Below are 19,804 nucleotides of genomic sequence, written 5' to 3' on the forward strand. Positions count from 1 at the left end.
CCATAGACCGTGGCCTGCCAGGCTCCTCTGTCCATGGGATTTTTTATGTGTGTGTGTATGCTTCCATTCAACAAATATATATTCAACACTTTATATGTTAGTAAATGGGCACTGACCGATCAGACCTGCTCCCAAGCTTCCAGGAACTCACAATAGTGAGAGATACAGACTGGTAAATGGGATTAACACATGCAGTGATAAATTCTCTGATGGGATTCTGGGCGTGCTTAATCCAGACTGGAGAATCTCAGCACAGACTCCCTGGAGGAATCTTCCTCAGGACCTTCAGATCTGCCTGGACATCCTGAACATCTCAGTTAACCTTCCTTCTTTTATTGTCCATCATTTTATTTTAAACCTTCTCAAATTTCTAACCCGGCCATTCTACCCTCAGTATGAGTAGATAATCTTTTTAATAATTTGTAGAAAAGATTGAAACCTTGAGATGAGAATTTCTGGAATTCCCCTCCAACAAGCCTATTAATTTACCTGCCTCTGCCCCACCTCATACTACTACTTTCTTATTACAGCACCAAAGATGCCCATTTTCCTGCAGGTCAACCCCTCTCTTTGGATGCCATTCCCTCCTGCCTCCTGAGGGACCCTACACTCTTAAAATAATTGTTCTTTCTTCAGTTTTTCTTTAGCCTCTCTGATGCCTTTCCCTGGTCATGTTACTTCTACCTGTTTATGACTCTCAAGTTTCAGTCTCTACCCAAATCTCTCCCCAGTGCCCCTATATACCTGGGATTTCCAGCTCTAAGTTCCTTAGTCTACATTGATACCCAAATCCCCTCCTCAATTAATATACTTATTTGTTATGCTTTTGCTTCCTGAATTAATATATTTATTTATTATGCTTTTGCTTCCTTCTCTATTTCCTTTCATTTGATTGTAAACTCCACAGGTGCACAGTTCGTTGTCCATTTGTTCCCTGAGGTATCCCAGTCACTTAGACCAGCAATTAATACATGCTAGGGAATGAATCAGTATTTCTTGAATGAACTGATGAAAACTGATACCCTGATGTCTACTAGATATAGCTGCTTGATGCCTCCAAGGCACCTCCAATGCCCTGTGCCCCAAATTGAATTCCTGACTTATCCCCTGCCCCTCGATAGCAGACACACAGAAAACTTCTCTGCCTTGGCAAATGTGCTTGTCAACCACACAGAGGTCCCAGAAGGAAACAGCAATGAAATTCTCCACCTCCCTCCACCTCCAAGTCAACCAACTTTTGTTCTTCTCCCTTAGTTTTCAAACCTGGCCACTTTTTTTTTTAATTACCACTCAAGCCATCCCCATTCAGTCTGCCACCCCTCTCCCTGGGCACTGAGTCAACCTCCTCACTAGCTTCCTGCCTTCAATTTGCTCCACTTCTACCCATTTTCCACACCACAGACAGGGCATATTTCTAAAACATCTGATCTGTCACTTCCCTGCATATAATTATTCTGTGGCTTAGTCCTTAGGGGAGATTTCACACTCCTTCAAAAGATTCACAAAGCCCTGTCCTCACTTACGTCCCAGTTTTATTCTTCTCTACTGTTCCCACTTTGAGACTAAGCTCCACCTTCCACAAACTTATTTTTAATTTCATTGACAGCCATTTTTTCTTCTTCTTCGACTTATCTTTCCCTCATCTGTTTTTGTTTTTCCCCCCAGACATATAGATCGCAAATTAGGCACCATTTCCTCCAGGAAGCCCACCCTGACCACACCCCCTATCCAGGTAACAGGGGATAACTTCTCACATGAGTTCCTAGGTCGCCCTAGAACTGACTCCATCATGGCACTTACTACTCTCTTAGGAAGGAAACTGGAGGTTCCATGAGTATTGTCAACTATTGTATGTGACACATCTAGCAAAATGCCAGGCACAAAGTAGGCTCAATAACTATTCACTGAGTGAATGAATTAATATAGCCAAGGAGAGACACTAAGTGCTTCCCTGGTGGCTCAGCTGGTAAAGAATCTGCCTGCAATGCAGGAGACCCTGGTACAATTGCTGAGTTGGGAAGATCTGCAGGAGAAGGGAGAGTCTACCCACTCCAGTATTCTTGGGCTTCCCTGGTTGCTCAGACGGTAAAAAAAAAAAAAAAAAAAAAAATCCACCTGCCAGTGTAGACTCACCAATTTTTAACAACTGTACCAGCCTGGTGGGGGAAGTTGATAATGTGGGAGAGTGTGCATGGCAGTGGGCAGAGAGTATAGGGCAACTTTCGTTACATTCCCCTCAGTTTTGCTGTAAACTTAAAACTGCTCTACAGTGTATTGAAACAAAGAAAAAAGGAAAGAAATCTATAGTATAGCCCTGAACTGTAGGAACAATCAGAGCTAGAGACAGTCCTTTAAGAGTTCGTTGTGTTAGGTAACAGTGAGTCCAAAGGCAAGAGAGTATTCATTCAAGGGGCAGAGGGCATAGAGGAATTAGGACAAAATAAACAAAGAACTGGTATGTAAGGATCTGAATGAAACAGGAAGCCAGAAAGGGAGATGGGGAGGAGTCAGGGTAAAATGTTAAAAAGAGGGATGGAACAACAGCAGGGAAACCAAAGAAGACTAGAATTTGGAAAAAAAAAAAAAAGAAGGGCTGGTAGGAAAATAACATAGCGGCAGAGTCGTTCAGCTGGGCTGGCTCCTCAGCGTCCGCACTACTGATATTTTGCTCTAGATCATGCTTGGTTGTGTGTGGGGAGTATCCCACACCTTATAGGATGTTGAGCAGATCCTTCAACTCAGCCCTTAGAGACTGGCAGCACCCTTCTCTCCAGCTGTGACAATTAAAAACCCCAACTCCCTGAAATGACACACAGGACAACAAGTGGTCACAGACTGACTAATTTCAGCCAGAGACCACACAGGCTGCTCCTGGAGGCGTTGTTATCGGTGTGCCTGGATTATCTGTGCTGCTTGTCAGAGGCAATGAATTAAAATAAAAACCTGGCTCATTTCATACACAGATACACTCATCAATGCAACATGGAAACTCTTCTTCTCCTCACTCTTGAGTGTACAGCAGTTTGGTTTTCTATGATTAAGAATTATTTTTAGTTCTTTTTTTTTAAGTGAGAAGTCTGAAATCATTGACTACATTTATGAGAAAATGTTAACATTTATACTGGTGGGGAAAAGAGAATCAAGAATTGGTAATGAGGATAGATAGATTTTATATATATATATATATATATATATATATATATATATATTTGTTTTGGGGAGAGATTTCTGGCCAAGATTTTGCCATGTATCAAAATATATTGACATACCCTAAGAATTAGTAAATTCTTAACACCAAAGGTACTTAAATTTGCTTTAGGTTTAAAAAAATAATCTAGGGATTAGGGGGTGGAGATGCAGCAAAATCAAATAAACACCTCGTACATAAACTTCATGTATATTGAAAATGTACACATCATTGCCTTACGTAAGTGCAATATTTAACAGGTCTGTTTCTTGATAGAACCCTGTTAGAAAACTACATATCACAATTGCAAACGTCTTTTCATATTAGAAAAATGTGACTTACATCCTGGAAATATTGGGCAGATTTGAGAACGCACGACTGGGAATGGTTTTCAGATGAGTCTCTATAAACTTCCTATAAAAAAAAGTCACACAGAGTTCCAAATCATTAGATTTTTCTAGTAACCCACCCTAATTATACAGAACACATTATTAGAAGCATGACAGTCATTACAATATATATTTTATCATACATCATCAACAAAAATAATACTCGATGAAAAGCAAACAGTTTGGTCCCCAACAAAACAAGAAGAGATTCAAATGCAGAAAATAAATCTTCAGACATTGCCTTCAAATTTGAAGTAAACTGGTATGCCTTGTATAACATCATATTCAATCTGTTAACAGAAGGGCAACATAATATATTCATAAGCTTATTAGGACTACTGAATTCTCTGTCAATAAAAAATCTTGAAATGCCACCAGAGTACTATTAAGAGTGTATTAAGAGGATTAAAAATAGTGGTGTGGTTATAACCTTTTTACCCAAGCAAAGCTTTATTCAATCATTAGCTTGATCTTATCATGAACTTGCTGCAATTTGGAAATAAATGACTGACAAGGAGCTAATATTTCACAGGATCATGGCATCTTAGTTGTATATGCAAACTACTGGTTGTGGCTTTTCTTCCTGTTTGATTTTTGATACTTTTCAGAAGATTGAGACTGTTTTTCCTATGCAGTGAGACATCTTGATGCATTCTAGTATGTCTCTCCACCTGGATCCTCCATTGTTTAATCTCTGTCTTTGTTATGGGTCTTCCCTGGTAGCTCAGCTGGTAAATTATCTGCCTGCAATGCAGGAAACCCCAGTTCAATTCCTGGGTCAGGAAGATCTGCTGGAGAAAGGATAGGTTACCCACACCAGTATTCTTGGGCTTCCCTAGTGGCTCAGCTGGTAAAGAATCTGCCTGCAATTCGGGAGACCTGGGTTCGATCCCTGGGTTGGAATGATCCCTGGAGAAGCGAAAGGCTACCCACTCCAGTAATCTGGCCTGGAGAATTCCATGGACTGGACTATACAGTCCATGGGGTCACAAAGAGTCAGGCATGACTGAATGACTTTCATTTCACTTTTTCTTTGTTATAGCAATCACTTGAATTCTGTATGGAAAAAGATGTACCTATTGTGCTAACTCAGTTTGCAAAAAGCCAGTACACATGCTTATCATCTTCATGGGTTTGTTTTTGCCATTTGCATGTTGGTAAAGCTTTTTAAAAGCTATTAGACTGAAATTGTGTATTTTCCCTTCTAGGCTGCAGGGTGATTTCTCAATACTTGATTTCCTTGATCTCTGTACTCTTTGAACTACTAATTTTTGCAGTGATTAAAATGTATTTAGAAATTCTGGTGTCTGGTTCTGTCTGACTGGAGCCTGGAAGTCCCCTACCTCCCTCCTAACAATAAATAAAAAGCTAGACAGACAGAAAAATCGATAACTCTTTTTAGATCTGTGGGGGAGGGGAAGATAGGACAAACTACAGTCCCCAGGACAGGAGAGACAGACAGGAGTCCCCACTTCTCAGAGCTGAGACTCATGAGCAAAAGCTATAGGGCCGGTGGGGGGCAGGGGACAGAACCAGTGCCAGGGTACAGATTCACAAAAACCTGAGCAGTGACTGATAAATTGCCAGAGGCGCAGTGCACACAGCTCTGAGAGCTGAAAACTCCAGGACAACCTAGTTATCAGACCTTCACCGTTTTGTGAGATTTACCTCCAGGAGTTCCACCAGATATTAAGGAAAAAATCCCTTTGTGCTTCTGTCAGAGGAGGGGGAAAAGGAAGCATTTGGAAATTCAGTTGACCTTGAACACTGGAGGGAATGGTTAGGGGCATCAACCCCCACACTTTAAAACATCCACGTATAACTTAATCGTTGGCCTTCAGTATGTGTGGTTCTGTACCTGCAGATTCAACCAACCGCTGCTGGATCATGTAGAACTGTCATATTTATTACAGAAGAAAACCCACAAATGAGTGGACCCAGGCAGTTCAAAGCCATGCTGTTCAAAGTCAACTGTATATCAGAGCACTCTGTTCTTAACAAAGCCTGCCCTCAGGGGAAGTTAGTTATCTACAGTCTGTAGAAGGGAAATAAACTTGAGCTCACTCTGGCGTATTCTGTCCTACCAATGGGGAGAGAAAATACTGAGAAATGGGAAATTCATGGTCCAGAGGCATAGGCTTAGCAAAAGATCTAATCACAGGACTACAGAATGGGTTCCCTCCCCTGAAATCTCACCACAACCTTACTGACCTATTTATAGCCATTCTTTTTACCCAGTATGTCCTGTCTGTCTATCAAGAGGTAAATCTGTAACTTGCCTAATCAAATCCTCAATTCAGTTCAGTTCAGTCGCCCAGTCGTGTCCAACTCTTTGCGACCCCATGAATCGCAGCACGCCAGGCCTCCCTGTCCATCACCAGCTCCCGGAGTTCACTCAGATTCACGTCCATCGAGTCAGAGTTGCCATCCAGCCATCTCATCCTCTGTCGTCCCCTTCTCCTCCTGCCCCCAATCCCTCCCAGCATCAGAGTCTTTTCCAATGACTCAACTCTTCGCATGAGGTGGCCAAAGTACTGGAGTTTCAGCTTTAGCATCATTCCTTCCAAAAAAATCCCAGGGCTGATCTCCTTCAGAATAGACTGGTTGTATCTCCTTGCAGTCCAAGGGACTCTCAAGAGTCTTCTCCAACACCACAGATCAAAAGCATCAATTCTTTGGCACTAAGCCTTCCTCACAGTCCAACTATCACATCCATACATGACCACAGGAAAAACCATAGCCTTGACTAGACGGACCTTAGTTGGCAAAGTAATGTCTCTGCTTTTGAATATGCTATCTAGGTTGGTCATAACTTTTCTTCAAAGGAGCAAGCGTCTTGTAATTTCATGGCTGCAGTCACCATCTACAGTGATTTTGGAGCCCCCAAAAATAAGGTCTGACGCTGTTTCCACTGTTTCCCCATCTATTTCGCATGAAGTGTTGGGACCGGATGCCATGATCTTTGTTTTCTGAATGTTGAGCTTTAAGCCAACTTTTTCACTCTTCACTTTCACTTGCATCAAGAGGCTTTTGAGTTCCTCTTCACTTTCTGCCATAAGGGTGGTGTCATCTGCATATCTGAGGTTATTGATATTTCTCCCGGCAATCTTCATTCCAGCTTGTGCTTCTTCCAGCCCAGCATTTCTCATGATGTACTCTGCATGTTAGTTAAATAAGCAGGGTGACAATATACAGCCTTGATGTACTCCTTTTCCTATTTGGAACCAGTCTGTTGTTCCATGTCCAGTTCTAACTGTTGCTTCCTGACCTGCATATAGGTTTCTCAAGAGGCAGGTCAGGTGGTATGGTATTCCCATCTCTTTCAGAATTTTCTACAGTTTATTATGATCCACACAGTCAAAGGCTTTGGCATAGTCAGTAAAGCAGAAATAGATGTTTTTCTGGAACTCTTGCTTTTTCCATGATCCAGCGGATGTTGGCAATTTGATCTCTTGTTCCTCTGCCTTTTCTAAAATCAGCTTGAACATCAGGAAATTCACGGTTCACATATTGCTGAAGCCTGGCTTGGAGAATTTTGAGCATTAATTTACCAGCATGTGAGATGAGTGCAATTGTGCGGTAGTTTGAGCATTCTTTGGCATTGCGTTTCTTTGGGATTGGAATGAAAACTGACCTTTTCCAGTCCTATGGCCACTGCTGAGTTTTCCAAACTTGCTGGGATATTGAGTGCAGCACTTTCACAGCATCATCTTTCAGGATTTGAAAGAGCTCAACTGGAATTCCATCACCTCCACTAGCTTTGTTCGTAGTGATGCTTTCTTTTATTTATTTTTTATTTTTTTATTTTTTTAACTTTAAAATCTTTAATTCTTACATGCGTTCCCAAACATGAACCCCCCTCCCACCTCCCTCCCCATAACATCTCTGTGGGTCATCCCCATGCACCAGCCCCAAGCATGCTGTATCCTGCGTCAGACATAGACTGGCGATTCAATTCTTACATGATAGTATACATGTTAGAATGCCATTCTCCCAAATCATCCCACCCTCTCCCTCTCCCTCTGAGTCCAAAAGTCCGTTATACACATCTGTGTCTTTTTTCCTGTCTTGCATACAGGGTCGTCATTGCCATCTTTCTAAATTCCATATATATGTGTTAGTATACTGTATTGGCGTTTTTCTTTCAGGCTTACTTCACTCTGTATAATAGGCTCCAGTTTCATCCATCTCATCAGAACTGATTCAAATGAATTCTTTTTAATGGCTGAGTAATACTCCATTGTGTATATGTACCACAGCTTTCTTATCCATTCATCTGCTGATGGACATCTAGGTTGTTTCCATGTCCTGGCTATTATAAACAGTGCTGTGATGAACATTGGGGTACATGTGTCTCTTTCAATTCTGGTTTCCTCGGTGTGTATGCCCAGCAGTGGGATTGCTGGGTCATAAGGTAGTTCTATTTGCAATTTTTTAAGGAATCTCCACACTGTTCTCCATAGTGGCTGTACTAGTTTGCATTCCCACCAACAGTGTAGGAGGGTTCCCTTTTCTCCACACCCTCTCCAGCATTTATTGCTTGCAGATTTTTGGATCGCAGCCATTCTGACTGGTGTGAAGTGGTACCTCATTGTGGTTTTGATTTGCACTTCTCTAATAATGAGCGATGTTGAGCATCTTTTCATGTGTTTGTTAGCCATCCGTATGTCTTCTTTGGAGAAATGTCTATTTAGTTCTTTGGCCCATTTTTTGATTGGGTCGTTTATTTTTCTGGAATTGAGCTGCATAAGTTGCTTGTATATTTTTGAGATTAGTTGTTTGTCAGTTGCTTCATTTGCTATTATTTTCTCCCATTCCAAAGGCTGTCTTTTCACCTTGCTTATAGTTTCCTTTGTTGAGCAGAAGCTTTTAATTTTAATTAGATCCCATTTGTTTATTTTTGCTTTTATTTCCAGAATTCTGGGAGGTGGATCATAGAGGATCCTGCTGTGATTTATGTCTGAGAGTGTTTTGCCTATGTTCTCCTCTAGGAGTTTTATAGTTTCTGATCTTACATTTAGATCTTTAATCCATTTTGAGTTTATTTTTGTGTGGGGTGTTAGAAAGTGATCTAGTTTCATTCTTTTACAAGTGGTTGACCAGTTTTCCCAGCACCACTTGTTAAAGAGATTGTCTTTACTCCATTGTATATTCTTGCCTCCTTTGTCAAAGATAAGGTGTCCATATGTGTGTGGATTTATCTCTGGGCTTTCTATTTTGTTCCGTTGATCTAAATGTCTGTCTTTGTGCCAGTACCATACTGTCTTGATGACTGTGGCTTTGTAGTAGAGCCTGAAGTCAGGCAAGTTGATTCCTCCAGTTCCATTCTTCTTTCTCAAGATTGCTTTGGCTATTCGAGGTTTTTTGTATTTCCATACAAATCTTGAAATTATTTGTTCTAGTTCTGTGAAAAATATTGCTGGTAGCTTGATAGGGACTGCATTGAATTTGTAAATTGCTTTGGGTAGTATACTCATTTTCACTATATTGATTCTTCCGATCCATGAACATGGTATATTTCTCCATCTATTAGTGTCCTCTTTGATTTCTTTCATCAGTGTTTTATAGTTTTCTATATATAGGTCTTTAGTTTCTTTAGGTAGATATATTCCTAAGTATTTTATTCTTTTCGTTGCAATGGTGAATGGAATTGTTTCCTTAATTTCTTTTTCTACTTTCTCATTATTCGTGTATAGGAATGCAAAGGATTTCTGTGTATTGATTTTATATCCTGCAACTTTGCTATGTTCATTGATGAGCTCTAGTAATTTTCTGGTGGAGTCTTTAGGGTTTTCCATGTAGAGGATCATGTCATCTGCAAACAGTGAGAGTTTTACTTCTTTTCCGATTTGGATTCCTTTTATTTCTTTTTCTGCTCTGATTGCTGTGGCCAAAACTTCCAGAACTATGTTGAATAGTAGCAGTGAAAGTGGACACCCTTGTCTTGTTCTTGACTTTAGCGGAAATGCTTTCAATTTTTCACCATTGAGGATAATGTTTGCTGTGGGTTTGTCATAGATAGCTTTTATTATGTTGAGGTATGTTCCTTCTATTCCTGCTTTCTGGAGAGTTTTTATCATAAATGGATGTTGAATTTTGTCAAAGGCCTTCTCTGCATCTATTGAGATAATCATATGGTTTTTATTTTTCAATTTGTTAATGTGGTGAATTACATTGATTGATTTGCAGATATTGAAGAATCCTTGCATCCCTGGGATAAAGCCCACTTGGTCATGGTGTATGATCTTTTTAATGTGTTGTTGGATTCTGATTGCTTGAATTTTGTTGAGGATTTTTGCATCTATGTTCATCAGTGATATTGGCCTGTAGTTTTCTTTTTTTGTGGCATCTTTGTCAGGTTTTGGTATTAGGGTGATGGTGGCCTCATAGAATGAGTTTGGAAGTTTACCTTCCTCTGCAATTTTCTGGAAGAGTTTGAGGAGGATAGGTGTTAGCTCTTCTTGAAATTTTTGGTAGAATTCAGCTGTGAAGCCGTCTGGACCTGGGCTTTTCTTCGCTGGAAGATTTCTGATTACAGTTTCAATTTCTGAGCTTGTGATGGGTCTGTTAAGATTTTCTATTTCTTCCTGGTTCAGTTTTGGAAAATTGTACTTTTCTAAGAATTTGTCCATTTCTTCCACGTTGTCCATTTTATTGGCATATAATTGCTGATAGTAGTCTCTTATGATCCTTTGTATTTCTGTGTTGTCTGTTGTGATCTCTCCATTTTCATTTCTAATTTTATTGATTTGATTTTTCTCTCTTTGCTTCTTGATGAGTCTGGCTAATGGTTTGTCAATTTTATTTATCCTTTCAAAGAACCAGCTTTTGGCTTTGCTGATTTTTTGTATGGTCTCTTTTGTTTCTTTTGCATTTATTTCTGCCCTAATTTTTAAGATTTCTTTCCTTCTACTAACTCTGGGGTTCTCCAGTTCTTCCTTTTCTAGCTGCTTTAGTTGTAGAGTTAGGTTATTTATTTGACTTTTTTCTTGTTTCTTGAGGTATGCCTGTATTGCTATGAACTTTCCTCTTAGCACTGCTTTTATAGTGTCCCACAGGTTTTGGGTTGTTGTGTTTTCATTTTCATTCATTTCTATGCATATTTTGATTTCTCTTTTTATTTCTTCTGTGATTTGTTGGTTATTCAGAAGTGTGTTGTTCAACCTCCATATGTTGGAATTTTTAATAGTTTTTCTCCTGTAATTGAGATCTAATCTTAATGCATTATGGTCAGAAAAGATGCTTGGAATGATTTCGATTTTTTTGAATTTATCAAGTTTAGATTTATGGCCCAGGATGTGATCTATCCTGGAGAAGGTTCCATGAGCACTTTAAAAAAAGGTGAAATTCATTGTTTTGGGGTGAAATGTCCTATAGATATCAATTAGGTCTAACTGATCTAATGTATCATTTAAAGTTTGTGTTTCTTTGTTAATTTTCTGTTTAGTTATCTGTCCATAGGTGTGAGTGGGGTATTAAAGTCTCCCACTATTATTGTGTTATTGTTGATTTCCCCTTTCATACTTGTTAGCATTTGTCTTACATATTGCAGTGCTCCTATATTGGGTGCATATATATTTATAATTGTTATATCTTCTTCTTGGATTGTTCCTTTGATCATTATGTAGTGGCCTTCTTTGTCTCTTTTCACAGCCTTTGTTTTAAAGTCTATTTTATCGGATATGAGTATTGCCACTCCTGCTTTCTTTTGGTCTCTATTTGCGTGGTATATCTTTTTCCAGCCCTTCACTTTCAGTCTGTATGTGTCCCTTGTTTTGAGGTGGGTCTCTCGTAAGCAGCATATAGAGGGGTCTTGTTTTTGTATCCATTCGGCCAGTCTTTGTCTTTTGGTTGGGGCGTTCAACCCATTTACGTTTAAGGTAATTATTGATAAGTATGATCCCGTTACCATTTACTTTATTGTTTTGGGTTTGGGTTTATACACCCTTTTTGTGTTTCCTGTCTAGAGAATATCGTTTAGAATTTGTTGGAGAGCTGGTTTGGTGGGGCTGAATTCTCTCAGCTTTTGCTTGTCTGTAAAGCTTTTGATTTCTCCGTATTTGAATGAGATCCTTGCTGGGTACAGTAATCTGGGCTGTAGGTTATTGTCTTTCATCACTTTAAGTATGTCTTGCCATTCCCTCTTGGCCTGAAGAGTTTCTATTGAAAGATCAGCTGTTATCCTTATGGGAATCCCCTTGTGTGTTATTTGTTGTTTTTCCCTTGCTGCTTTTAGTATTTGTTCTTTGTGTTTGATCTTTGTTAATTTGATTAATATGTGTCTTGGGGTGTTTCGCCTTGGGTTTATCCTATTTGGAACTCTCTGGGTTTCTTGGACTTGGGTGATTATTTCCTTCCCCATTTTAGGGAAGTTTTCAACTATTATCTCCTCAAGGATTTTCTCATGATCTTTCTTTCTGTCTTCTTCTTCTGGGACTCCTATAATTCGAATGCTGGAGCGTTTCATATTGTCCTGGAGGTCTCTGAGATTGTCCTCTTTTCTTTTAATTCGTTTTTCTTATTTCCTCTCTGATTCATTTATTTCTACCATTCTATCTTCTATTTCACTAATCCTATCTTCTGCCTCTGTTATTCTACTATTTGTTGCCTCCAGAGTGTTTCTGATCTCATTTATTGCGTTATTCATTATATTTTGACTCTTTTTTATTTATTCTAGGTCCTTGTTAAACCTTTCTTGCATCTTCTCAATCCTTGTCTCTAGGCTATTTATCTGTGATTCCATTTTGATTTCAAGATTTTGGATCATTTTCACTATCAATATTCAGAATTCCTTCTCCGGTAGATTCCCTACTTCTTCCTCTTTTGTTTGGTTTGGTGGGCAACTCTCCTATTCCTTTACCTGCTGAGTATTCCTCTGTCTCTCCATCTTGGTTATATTGCTGCGTTTGGGGTGGCCTTTTTATATTCTGGTAATTTGTGGAGTTCTCTTTATTATGGAGCTTCCTCACTGTGGGTGGGGTTCTATCAGTGGCTTGTCAAGGTTTCTTGGTTAGGGAGGCTTGTGTTGGAGTTCTGGTGGGTGGAGCTGGGTTTCTTCTCTCTGGAGTGAAGTGGAGTGACCCGTAATGGGTTATGAGACATCAAAGGTTTTGGGATAATTTTGAGCTGCCTGTATATTGAAGCTCAGGGGAGTGTTCCTGTGTTGCTGGAGAATTTGCGTGGTATGTCTTGTTTTGGAACTTGTTGGCCCTTGGGTGGAGCTTGGTTTCGGTGTAGGTATGAAGGCATTTGATGAGCTCCTATTGCTTAATGTTCCCTGAATTCAAGAGTTCTCTAATGTTTTCAGGCTTTAGATTTAAGCCTCCTGCTTCTGGTTTTCAGTTTTATTTTTACAGTAGCCTCTAGACTTCTCCATCTATACAGCACCGATGATAAAACATCTAGGTTAAAGATGAAAAGTTTCTCCACACTGAGGGACACTCAGAGAGGTTCACTGAGTTACAAGGAGAAGAGAAGATGGAGGGGGTAGTTAGAGGTAACTGGAATGAGATGCGGTGAGATCAAAAGAGGAGAGAGCAAGCTAGCCAGTAGTCACTTCCTTATGTGCGCTCTATAGTCTGGACCACTCAGAGGTATTTACAGAGTTATACGGGGAAGAGGAGAGGGAGGAAGTAGACAGAGGTGACCAGGAGGATAAGAGAGAGGAATGAGAAGGAGAGAGACAAATCCTGCCAGTAACCAGTTCCTTAGGTGTTCTCCACCGTCTGGAACACACAGAGATTCACAGAGTTGGATAGAGAAGAGATAGGGGAGAAAAGAGACAGAGGCCACCTGGTGGAGAAAAAGGAGAGTCCAAAGGAGGAGAGAGTGGTCAAGCCAGTAATCTTGCTCTCAGGTAAACTTGGGTAGTGAAGTTTGGGTTTTTAAATGTACAAAATTGACAACAAAAACCTAAGAGCAAAGATTAAAAATCTGTTTGTGAAGACAGTGGTCTGCTTTTCTGGTTGCCTGATGTCCTCTGCCAGCCTACAGAAGTTGTTTTGTGGAGTTTGCTCAGCGTTGAAATGTTCTTTTGAGGAATTTGTGAGGGAGAAAGTGGTCTTCCCATCCTATTCCTCTGCCATCTTTCCCTGATTCCTCCGTAGTGATGCTTTCTAAGGCCCGCTTGACTTCACATTCCAGGATGTCTGGCTCTAGATGAGTGATCACACCATAGTGATTATATGGGTCATGAAGATCTTTTTTGTACAGTTCTTCTGTGTATTCTTGCCACCTCTTCTTAATATCTTCTGCTTCTGTTAGGTCCATACCATTTCTGTCCTTTATCGAGCCCATCTTTGCATGAATTATTCCCTTGGTATCTCTAATTTTCTTGAAGAGATCTCTAGTCTTTCCCATTCTGTTGTTTTTTTCCTCTATTTCTTTGCACTGATTGCTGAAGAAGGCATTCTTATCTCTTCTTGCTATTATTTGGAACTCTGCATTCAGATGCTTATATCTTTCCTTTTCTCCTTTGCTTTTCTCTTCTCTTCTTTTCACAGCTATTTGTAAGGTCTCCCCAGACAGCCATTTTGCTTTTTAGCATTTCTTTCCCATGGGGATGGTCTTGATCCCTGTCTCCTGTGCAGTGTCACAAACCTTATTCCATAGTTCATCAGGCACTCTCTCTATCAGATCTAGGCCCTTAAATCTATTTCTCACTTCCACTGTATAAGGGATTTGATTTAGGTCATACCTGAATGGTGTAGTGGTTTTCCCTAATGTCTTCAATTTCAGTCTGAATTTGGTAATAAGGAGTTCATGATCTGAGCCACAGTCAGCTCCTGGTCTTGTTTTTGTTGACTGTATAGAGCTTCTCCATCTTTGGCTGCAAAGAATATAATCAATCTGATTTCGGTGTTGACCATCTGGTGATGTCCATGTGTAGTCTTCTCTTGTGTTTTTGGAAGAGTGTGTTTGCTATGACCAGTGCATTTTCTTGGCAAAACTCTATTAGTCTTTGCCCTGCTTCATTCCGCATTCCAAGGCCAAATTTGCCTGTTACTCCAGGTGTTTCTTGACTTCCTACTTTTGCATTCCAGTCCCCTATAATGAAAAGGACATCTTTTGGGGGTGTTAGTTCTAAAAGGTCTTGTAGGTCTTCATAGATCCGTTCAACTTCAGCTTCTTCAGCATTACCGGTTGGGGCATAGACTTGGATTACTGTGATATTGAATGGTTTGCCTTGGAGACGAACAGAGATCATTCTGTCATTTTTGAGACTGCATCCAAGTACTGCATTTCAGACTCTTTTATTGACCATGATGGCTACTCCATTTCTTCTGAGGGATTCCTGCCCGCACAAGTAGATATAATGGTCATCTGAGTTAAATTCACCCATTCCAGTCCATTTTAGTTTGCTGATTCCTAGAATGTCGACATTCACTCTTGCCATCTCTTGTTTGACCACTTCCAATTTGCCTCAGTAAGGCCAAATTAATTTCTAAAAGGACCTATTAACTTGGGGACAGAGAGGTGATGTGAATAACAAAAGACTAGAAAAGAAGTAAATCTGTAACTTGCCTAATCAAATCCTCAGTAAGGCCAAATTAATTTATAATAGGACCTATTAACTTGGGGGCAGAGAGAGGTGATGTGAATAACAAAAGACTAGAAAGTCAGCCTTTTGCAACATTGGTGATTGGGCATCAAATGTGATGTGCCTTCATACGAGTCCAGAAATTCAGGGCCCATAAATTACCTGCACCCCCTCACAGCTCTCCTAATTACACTCTCTTAACTAGACTGATTAAATCCAATTGGTCCAGATCCAAGATTCTAAAGTTAAAAAAAAAAATGAGAACAACAAGTCATTGCTACTAAAATCTCCCAGTCAAATTGGGCCATGCCTAAGGCAAACGAAAAGATAAGATACACACCGGTTGGGTATCACCTGAAGAGACCCAGTTTCTTGAGCTCAAAGACAGTCTTACTTATAGAGCATGTCCTAAGGCATGGATCTTGAGGGCAAACTTATCTAAGATTGCACATGCTGCTTGTAGGTCATATGGACCTAATTTGTAACTTGCATTGGTAAAAATTCTGTCTCCAAAAGTAAAGAATCTAATTTTAAAAAAATTTAAAAGCCCACCGGATGGACTTTGCTGGTGGTCCAGTAACTAACAGTCCATGTTCCCAATGCAGGGGACCTGGGTTTGATTCCTTGTCAGGGAGCTAGATCCCACATGTGGCAATTGAGAGCTCACATCTTGTATCTAAAGAATGCACATGTTGCAGCGAAGACTGAGGATCTCCTGTGTGCCACAGCTAAGACTCTGCACAGCCAAATAAATAAATATTGGAAATCAGAGTAACAATGGTTTCTAAGAAGTTTAACTTGGAGCAAAAATAGCATTTAGATGCAGTTTAAAAGCCTTTGGATTAAAGGTTCAAACAATGTTTATGTTCTTTTCCAATATATCAATTTCTGAAATCTGTAATACACGTTTCTGGGATTCTCTCTTTCTCTTTCACACATGTAAACACACAAACATGTTAAGCCACAACTACTGAGTTCATTGCAGTTGATGGAGTTTGGAATATACTATCCCAAAACACATTGTGTTGGCATATTGAATATTTTAAGCTGGGGGAATGTGAGAAGCAGGGTGTAGGAAGGATTTTGTGACCCCCCATCTATTGCTTCACCCTCTGAAGCAAGTCATAAAACCCTCCTGTGAAGGGTGCCTTCCCAGTGCCCAGAGAGAAGCACAGTCTTACCTGGAAGACAGGGGGATGCTAGGGGATTTGAATGAACAGATCTTGCAGGGTTCCCTGAGTTTACTAGTCTTAGCTCATACCCCTCCATCCTATCACATTTTCCCACCACTCTTCATCAAAGAGTGGAACGCTCACCTATGATCGCTCAGGTTTAATCACTTCTTCAAGTCTCCATTTCTTCATAAAGCTCCCATGCCGTGTAAAACTCATTTTAAACACACCTCTATGCTTTCCTCTTGTTACTGTGTCTTTGGTTACAAAGCCCTAGCTGAGAACCCAGAAGACTAGAAGGAAAATAATTTTTTTTTCTTCACCTGAAGAGTAGAATGTGCTTTAAAAGACAAAATTTTTGAAATGCTCACAAAACAAGATATTCTTCTTGGCCAAATTTCTCACCAAAGAAAGCCATCCATATGAATACAATTATAAGAATTATGTATCTCAGTGCAACTGTCTCACTAATGATAGAATATACATGGTGAAAGTGAAAGTAGCTCAGTCATGTCCAACTTTGAGACCCACAGACTATAGAATCCATGGAATTTTCTAGGCCAGAGTATTGGAATGGGTAGCCTTTCCCTTCTCCAGGGATCTTCCCAACCCAGGGATTGAACCCAGGTCTCCCACATTGCAGGCAGATTCTTTACCTGCTGAGCCACAAGTCCTAAGCAATAAGTCTTCACCTAAGACGAAGAGGAATAATCTATTTATTGAATGAACTTAGTTAATAACAGGATGATTATAATGCAGAAGAGTGGTTTCAATAATGTTAAATGAATTAGCAGAATGGTAGCCGATCATATAAATAGTTGAAGTCAATTTGCAGATTGTACATTTTACCTGGATATATTCATAATAATGTGTATATAATCTGGAAAAATAAACTCATTAATGAGTTAAAAATATATATATATTACTTTTGGTATAAATTGTCTAGGTCTCCACTCTAAAATTCACCACATGTCTCCTCTTTCTTCCCCAGCTTTTAAAATGTTATTAGCCTGATTTGCACAAAATCATATAGAAAGAATTTTCTGTCAAAGCATCTGTCTCTCTTCTAATAAAAACCAAGAATCATTAGCTAGGACATAACATCTAGCTAATTAAATACTGAAGATATCATATTTATTTACACAGCCTTTGGTCCATTTTCCCCAATAGTTTTACTATGAACCTCCTGGAGAATAAGTTATTGTATTGATAATATGTGGATGCCTTACTGACCTCTAGCTCATCCCAGATGTGTGAGCTTCAACCCTTAAGGAGGTTTGATGATGGTTTTATTATGGAGTAATTTTGAACAAAGCTAGTGGAGGTGATGGAATTCCAGTAGAGCTGTTTCAAATCCTGAAAGATGATGCTGTGAAAGTGCTGCACTCAATATGCCAGCAAGTTTGGAAAACTCAGCAGTGGCCACAGGACTGGAAAAGGTCAGTTTTCATTCCAATCCCAAAGAAACGCAATGCCAAAGAATGCTCAACCTACTGCACAATTGCACTCATCTCACACGCTAGTAAAGTAATGCTCAAAATTCTCCAAGCCAGGCTTCAGCAATACGTGAACCGTGAATTTCCTGATGTTCAAGCTGGTTTTAGAAAAGACAGTGGAACCAGAGATTAAATTGCTAACATCCGCTGGATCATGGAAAAAGCAAGAGAGTTCCAGAAAAACATCTATTTCTGCTTTATTGACTATGCCAAAGCCTTTGACTGTGTGGATCATAATAAACTGTGGAAAATTCTGAAAGAGAAGGGAATACCATACCACCTGACCTGCCTCTTGAGAAACCTATATGCAGGTCAGGAAGCAACAGTTAGAACTGAACATGGAACAACAGACTGGTTCCAAATAGGAAAAGGAGTACGTCAAGGCTGTATATTGTCACCCTGCTTATTTAACTTCTATGCAGATTACATCATGAGAAACGCTGGGCTGGAAGAAGCACAAGCTGGAATGAAGATTGCCGGGAGAAATATCAATAACCTCAGATATGCAGATGACACCACCCTTATGGCAGAAAGTGAAGAGGAACTCAAAAGCCTCTTGATGCAAGTGAAAGAGGAGAGTGAAAAAGTTGGCTTAAAGCTCAACATTCAGAAAACGAAGATCATGGCATCCAGTCCCATCACTTCATGGGAAATAGATGGGGAAACAGTGGAAACAGTGTCAGACCTTATTTTTTGGGGCTCCAAAATCACTGCAGATGGTGACTGCAGCCATGAAATTAAAAGACGCTTGCTCCTTGGAAGAAAAGTTATGACCAACCTAGATAGCATATTGAAAAGCAGAGACATTACTTTGCCAACAAAGGTCCATCTAGTCAAGGCTATGGTTTTTCCTGTGGTCATGTATGGATGTGAGATTTGGACTGTGAAGAAAGCTGAGTGCTGAAGAATTGATGCTTTTGAACTGTGGTGTTGGAGAAGATTCTTGAGAGTCCCTTGGACTGCAAGGAGATCCAACCAGTCCATTCTGAAGATCACCCTGGGATTTCTTTGGAGGGAATGATGCTAAAGCTGAACCTCCAGTACTTTGGCCACCTCATGGGAAGAGTTGACTCATTGGAAAAGACTCTGATGCTGGGAGGGATTGGGGGCAGGAAGAGAAGGGGATGAGAGAGGATTAGATGACTGGATGGCATCACTGACTCGATGGACGTGAGCCTGAGTGAACTCCGGGAGTTGGTGATGGACAGGGAGGCCTGGTGTGCTGCGATTCATGGGGTCGCAGAGTTGGACACAACTGAGCGGCTGAACTGAACTGAACTGAATTTTGTGACTAGAGCTAACTGATACATGTTTATCACCAACTTCTTTCTCGTTTTTGTTCCTTCACTTTGGGACATACAGCTGGATGTTCTTCCCGTTGTCTATATATGCAAAAGCAGAGCTTTATTCAAAGAATCTTGTGACACTGTGATATGACCCCTTTAAAAGCAGATGGGAGAGAAAAAAAGCAAATGATTGTATTTGGCCAAAATATTTTACTTTCAGAATATGCTTTAAATATTTTTGGAGAGAAAAATAGGTATCTAAGAATGTATTCTTTAGACAAAAACATTAGAAAAGCTCCAACATGTTATACTATTGTCCAAAGGATTAGCATTAAAATAGTTTATTTTGTGAGAAAATACACCAGCTACTGAAGAGACTCCGCTTTTCTTTTTTTTTGTTTTGTGTTTGAGGGTTCAAAATAAGAAGACAGTTCTCTAAAATATAATGAAAAAACTCAGCTTACTTTGTACAAATAGTATCCATATTTACTATTAATGACTAAGGTATCACATATAACTCATTGGGGGAAAAAAGTTTACAGCTATAGTTTTGTACCCTAAATGGAGTATGTACATTTAACAGTTAAACAGTTTGGCTTTAGGATATGGAAATTACAAGAGAAAATAAATATTTAAGCTGATGATATAATTTATTTTTCTAAGACTTATTTAACCAAGAATGATCAGTGAGAATGTGACTTGGTCAAATATTTCCTTTGTGCTTTACAAGATTTA

General features: G+C 39.7%; 1 protein-coding gene across 2 annotated transcripts in view; it reads right to left on the bottom strand.

Annotated features, from left to right (window-relative positions):
* TSHR (thyroid stimulating hormone receptor) overlaps positions 1-19,804 on the bottom strand; it is a 176,885-nt gene that overhangs the window by 70,896 nt on the left and 86,185 nt on the right. For both annotated transcript variants that reach the window (XM_018053895.1, XM_018053896.1), the window contains exon 2: positions 3,530-3,601. In XM_018053895.1, the coding sequence (XP_017909384.1) occupies positions 3,530-3,601 (72 nt within the window). The remainder of the gene's footprint in view (positions 1-3,529; positions 3,602-19,804) is intronic.

The sequence above is a fragment of the Capra hircus genome, chromosome 10, assembly GCF_001704415.2.
Source record: "Capra hircus breed San Clemente chromosome 10, ASM170441v1, whole genome shotgun sequence".
NCBI lineage: Eukaryota > Metazoa > Chordata > Mammalia > Artiodactyla > Bovidae > Capra > Capra hircus.